Source organism: Hemiscyllium ocellatum, chromosome 2 (genome assembly GCF_020745735.1).
Source record: "Hemiscyllium ocellatum isolate sHemOce1 chromosome 2, sHemOce1.pat.X.cur, whole genome shotgun sequence".
NCBI lineage: Eukaryota > Metazoa > Chordata > Chondrichthyes > Orectolobiformes > Hemiscylliidae > Hemiscyllium > Hemiscyllium ocellatum.
This window is the reverse complement of record NC_083402.1, coordinates 2,075,983-2,082,124: the sequence shown is the minus strand read 5'-3', so window position 1 is coordinate 2,082,124 and position 6,142 is coordinate 2,075,983. Positions and strand designations below refer to the sequence as shown.

Sequence of the window (6,142 nt, the reverse complement as noted above, 5' to 3'; positions counted from 1 at the left end):
ACCCTCCCCACCCTGGGGCACGGTCCCCCCCCGCACCCTCCCCCACCCTGGGGCACGGTTCCCCCCGCACCCTCCCCCACCCTGGGGCACGGTCCCCCCCCGCACCCTCCCCCACCCTGGGGCACGGACCCCCCGCACCCTCCCCACCCTGGGGCACGGTCTCCCCCGCACCCTCCCCAACCCTGGGGCACGGCCCCCCCCCGCACCTTCCCCACCCTGGGGCACGGTCCCCCCCCGCACCTTCCCCCACCCTGGGGCACGGTCCCCCCTGTACCCTCCCTCACCCTGGGGCACGGTCCCCCCCGCACCCTCCCCCACCCTGGGGCACGGACCCCCCGCACCCTCCCCCACCCTGGGGCACAGTCCCCCCTGTACCTTCCCTCACCCTGGGGCACGGTCCCCCCCGCACCCTCCCCCACCCTGGGGCACAGTCCCCCCTGTACCCTCCCTCACTCTGGGGCACGGTCCCCCCCTCCCCCCCTACCCTGGGGCACGGTCTCCCCCCTCCCCCCATCTTCACCCTGGGTCCTGTTCCCAATCCTCAGGATTTTCAGTGGGACCATTGCCAGGATCGGATGCTGTTGTTAACGTCTCTGGTGAAGCAGAGTTGGTTTATTCCCTTCGGAGAATACCCCTTCCCCACCGGGTGGTGGGTCGGTGCTGGGAGCCAGGGACTGTTTCCCGAATCACTGAGCATTGTCCTTCCCCTGGATTTGATGCTGAGTCCCTAGCCCAGACGGTGAGGCCTGTGCTGCCCTTGTCCACCTCTCCTGGCCCTTCGTGAGGTGTGTTCATTCCTTCACAGGATGTGGTGGCCACAGGTGACGCCAGGATTTGTTGCCCAGCCCTGATTGCCCAGAGGGCAGTTAAGAGCCAATCACATTGCTGTGGGTCTGGAGTCACGTATAGACCAGACCGGGTCAGGGTGGCAGCTTCTTACCCACAAGGACATGTGGGAACAGTGGTCTGCAGATGCATTGTGGCTGTCAGTCCATCACCCTGACCAGACCCAGAAGGGGTGAGGCTCTCAGCTCAGGGACTCACACCCAATGTGCTGACTGAAGATCCACTTCCCCCGGCCTGCCATCCTCACCCAGCCAGGACCTCCGTCTCACTCCAGGCACACAGCAATGCGACTCCCTCAGAGTGGGCCTCGGGACAGTGTGTGATGATCAATACCCACTGGCCAGTGACACACGGGGACACTAACGCCCCGTCGCTGGTTCAGCACATACAGGAGTTCTGTCAAATGACGGCACATGGAGTTTCTGACAATGCTTCAACGTTTTCTCTCCAGCGGAGGCTATCACGGTGGGACGATCAGCGCGACGGGATTGACATCGATATCCAGCTACAAATATAACATCAGTGCAAATACCAACTGCCACCCAGTGAGTACTCCCCTCCAGAACGCAACCACACAATCACACACACTGACCCTCACTGGGGTACAGTCCCACACACACTGACTCTCACTGGGGAACAGTCCCACACACACTGACTCTCACTGGGGTACAGTCCCCACACACAGTGACCCTCACTGAGGTACAGTCCCACACACACTGACTCTCACTGGGGTACAGTCCCACACACACTGACCCTCACTGGGGTACAGTCCCACGCACACTGACTCTCACTGGGGTACAGTCACACACACAGACTCTCACTGGGGTACAGTCCCACACACACTGACCCTCACTGGGGTACAGTCCCACGCACACTGACTCTCACTGGGGTACAGTCCCACACACACTGACTCTCACTGGGGTACACTCCCACACACACTGACTCTCACTGGGGTACAGTCCCACACACACTGACCCTCACTGGGGTACAGTCCCACACACACAGACTCTCGCTGGGGTACAGTCCCACACACACTGACTCTCACTGGGGTACAGTCCCACACACACTGACTCTCACTGGGGTACAGTCTCACACACACTGACCCTCACTGGGGTACAGTCCCACGCACACTGACTCTCACTGGGGTACAGTCACACACACAGACTCTCACTGGGGTACAGTCCCACACACACTGACCCTCACTGGGGTACAGTCCCACGCACACTGACTCTCACTGGGGTACAGTCACACACACAGACTCTCACTGGGGTACAGCCCCACACACACTGACCCTCACTGGGGTACAGTCCCACACACACAGACTCTCACTGGGGTACAGTCCCACACACACTGACTCTCACTGGGGTACAGTCCCACACACACTGACCCTCACTGGGGTACAGTCCCACACACACTGACCCTCACTGGGTTACAGTCCCACACACACACTGACTCTCACTGCGGTACAGTCCCACACATACTGACCCTCACTGGGGTACAGTCTCACACACACTGACCCTCACTGGGTACAGTCCCACACACACTGACTCTCACTGGGGTACAGTCCCACACACACTGACCCTCACTGGGGTACAGTCCCACGCACACTGACTCTCACTGGGGTACAGTCACACACACAGACTCTCACTGGGGTACAGTCCCACACACACTGACCCTCACTGGGGTACAGTCCCACACACACAGACTCTCACTGGGGTACAGTCCCACACACACTGACTCTCACTGGGGTACAGTCTCACACACACAGACTCTCACTGGGGTACAGTCCCACACACACTGACCCTCACTGGGGTACAGTCCCACACACACTGACCCTCACTGGGTTACAGTCCCACACACACACTGACCCTCACTGGGGTACAGTCCCACACATACTGACTCTCACTGGGGTACAGTCCCACACACACTGACTCTCACTGCGGTACAGTCCCACACACACTGACCCTCACTGGGGTACAGTCTCACACATACTGACCCTCACTGGGGTACAGTCCCACGCACACTGACTCTCACTGGGGTACAGTCACACACACAGACTCTCACTGGGGTACAGTCCCACGCACACTGACTCTCACTGGGGTACAGTCCCACACACACTGACTCTCACTGGGGTACACTCCCACACACACTGACTCTCACTGGGGTACAGTCCCACACACACTGACCCTCACTGGGGTACAGTCCCACACACACAGACTCTCGCTGGGGTACAGTCCCACGCACACTGACTCTCACTGGGGTACAGTCCCACACACACTGACTCTCACTGGGGTACAGTCTCACACACACTGACCCTCACTGGGGTACAGTCCCACGCACACTGACTCTCACTGGGGTACAGTCACACACACAGACTCTCACTGGGGTACAGTCCCACACACACTGACCCTCACTGGGGTACAGTCCCACGCACACTGACTCTCACTGGGGTACAGTCACACACACAGACTCTCACTGGGGTACAGTCCCACACACACTGACCCTCACTGGGGTACAGTCCCACACACACAGACTCTCACTGGGGTACAGTCCCACACACACTGACTCTCACTGGGGTACAGTCTCACACACACAGACTCTCACTGGGGTACAGTCCCACACACACTGACCCTCACTGGGGTACAGTCCCACACACACTGACCCTCACTGGGTTACAGTCCCACACACACACTGACCCTCACTGGGGTACAGTCCCACACATACTGACTCTCACTGGGGTACAGTCCCACACACACTGACTCTCACTGCGGTACAGTCCCACACACACTGACCCTCACTGGGGTACAGTCTCACACATACTGACCCTCACTGGGGTACAGTCTCACACACACTGACCCTCACTGGGGTACAGTCCCACACACACTGACTCTCACTGGGGTACAGTCCCACACACACTGACCCTCACTGGGGTACAGTCCCACGCACACTGACTCTCACTGGGGTACAGTCACACACACAGACTCTCACTGGGGTACAGTCCCACACACACTGACCCTCACTGGGGTACAGTCCCACACACACAGACTCTCACTGGGGTACAGTCCCACACACACTGACTCTCACTGGGGTACAGTCTCACACACACAGACTCTCACTGGGGTACAGTCCCACACACACTGACCCTCACTGGGGTACAGTCCCAAACACACTGACCCTCACTGGGTTACAGTCCCACACACACACTGACCCTCACTGGGGTACAGTCCCACACATACTGACTCTCACTGGGGTACAGTCCCACACACACTGACTCTCACTGCGGTACAGTCCCACACACACTGACCCTCACTGGGGTACAGTCTCACACATACTGACCCTCACTGGGGTACAGTCTCACACACACTGACCCTCACTGGGGTACAGTCCCACACACACTGACTCTCACTGGGGTACAGTCTCACACACACTGACCCTCACTGGGGTACAGTCCCACACACACACTGACCCTCACTGGGGTACAGTCCCACACACACTGACCCTCACTGGGGTACAGTCCCACACACACTGACTCTCACTGGGGTACAGTCTCACACACACTGACCCTCACTGGGGTACAGTCCCACACACATACTGACCCTCACTGGGGTACAGTCTCACACACACTGACCCTCACTGGGGTACAGTCCCACACACACTGACTCTCACTGGGGTACAGTCTCACACACACTGACCCTCACTGGGGTACAGTCCCACACACACTGACTCTCACTGGGGTACAGTCCCACACACACTGACTCTCACTGGGGTACAGTCCCACACACACACTGACTCTCTCTGGGGTACAGTCCCACACATACTGACTCTCACTGGGTGCCTGTGTGGGTCTCGATGTTAAACTGTGTCAGGTTCCCCTGTAATGGTGACCTGAAGATGCTATAGTTGGAACCTTGTTCAGTGTGTGTTGTAAGTGGAGTCTTGTTTTGCCAGGCCATGTGCCCCGATGTTTTCCGTGGGATATGGGGAGGCAGCCACTGTCGTGATAGTGTCGTACAAACCCTGCGATCCTGCAGCTGCACTGCAGGTACTTTTGGATATCGCTGTTTGTTTCTGTCTGTCTTTATTTCTTGACAGGATGCACTATTCCTGCCTTCCCCTGGTCACAGTGAGCTGCCGTTTTGGGGCCTGTCCATGTCCCTGTGTGTTTATGCCTGTCCGTGTTTATTTCACTTGTAACATGATATGGGACGAATTAATTTATAGTTCGACAGGAATGTTTTGGATTACTGGCCACAATCTGACAGAGACTTCTCACGAAGGCTGAGGTGAAATAGTTGAGTCTGAAGCAAGATGTAAAATGTGAAAGAGAATTTCTGACAGTTTGAGGCAGTAGTTGTCCGAGCTGCATTTGGTAAGTCCGTTCCCCAGCACGAGGGTACATGGAGCACTGACAGAACGGAAAGAGTTCTCAAACAGTTCTTGTAGGACACAAAAACAATCTCCCTGAAGTCGATTCTGATTGGCTGTGGAGAATGAGCATTTGAAGGGACAGCAATAACAATGGGTGACCCTCATCTGCTGGAAACTGGAGGAGGGAGGTGGGTGGGTGACAGGCCTGAATGTGAAGTTTGGAGAGAGTTTCTCCCAGGACTATCTTCTCAGCTTGTAGTTGTGTAATCTGACAATTAATGAGCTCGGATTAAAGACAGAATTGGCAGCATTGATCAGAAAGTGATTGAAATTTCTGCCGGGTTTGAAAGGGGAACCAGAGTGGGTCCAAACCTTCAATCATGGCGACTTTGTTAACACAAAGCTGAAGATGGTTGGAGTGACCTCAGATAATTGTTTGGGGCTAGAGCGATGGAGACACAGTGCAGACCTTGAACAGGAGATTTCAGATTAATGATAGTGCTGCTTTAATGAAAAATCCTAAAGGGAGGATTCATTAAAGAAATCAAGCATCAAACTGAAGGATAAACCGCACAGAGATGGATGCCAGCTCAAGTGATTAGACCGAATACAATATTCCTGATTCCTGATGAAGGGCTTTTGCCTGAAATGTCGATTCTCCTGCTCCTCGGATGCTGCCTGACCTGCTGCGCTTTTCCAGCACCGCTCTGATCTAGAATATAACAAAAGGCAGAGAGTGATGAAAGGTTTATCAGGAGAAAGAACTGCAAGTGGGGCAGCAGCTGAGCGTGATGTAAAAGCAGATAGCTAGAGATTCTGTCAGTGTTTAAAAAGGGGAAGACAGTGAACTGAGTGTTAGCCCCTAGAGAGTGAGAATGGAGAGTTAATAGTGGATGAAAAGGAAATGGCAGGTGAAATTAAATGAAAA

The 6,142-nt window shown here is 55.8% G+C and overlaps 1 protein-coding gene across 1 annotated transcript in view; it reads left to right on the top strand.

Moving 5' to 3' along the window:
• agxt2 (alanine--glyoxylate aminotransferase 2) overlaps window positions 1–6,142 on the top strand; it is a 75,999-nt gene that overhangs the window by 30,065 nt on the left and 39,792 nt on the right. Inside the window, exons 6-7 of the mRNA XM_060847111.1 lie at window positions 1,298–1,391; window positions 4,795–4,888. Coding sequence (XP_060703094.1) covers window positions 1,298–1,391; window positions 4,795–4,888 — 188 coding nt within the window. The remainder of the gene's footprint in view (window positions 1–1,297; window positions 1,392–4,794; window positions 4,889–6,142) is intronic.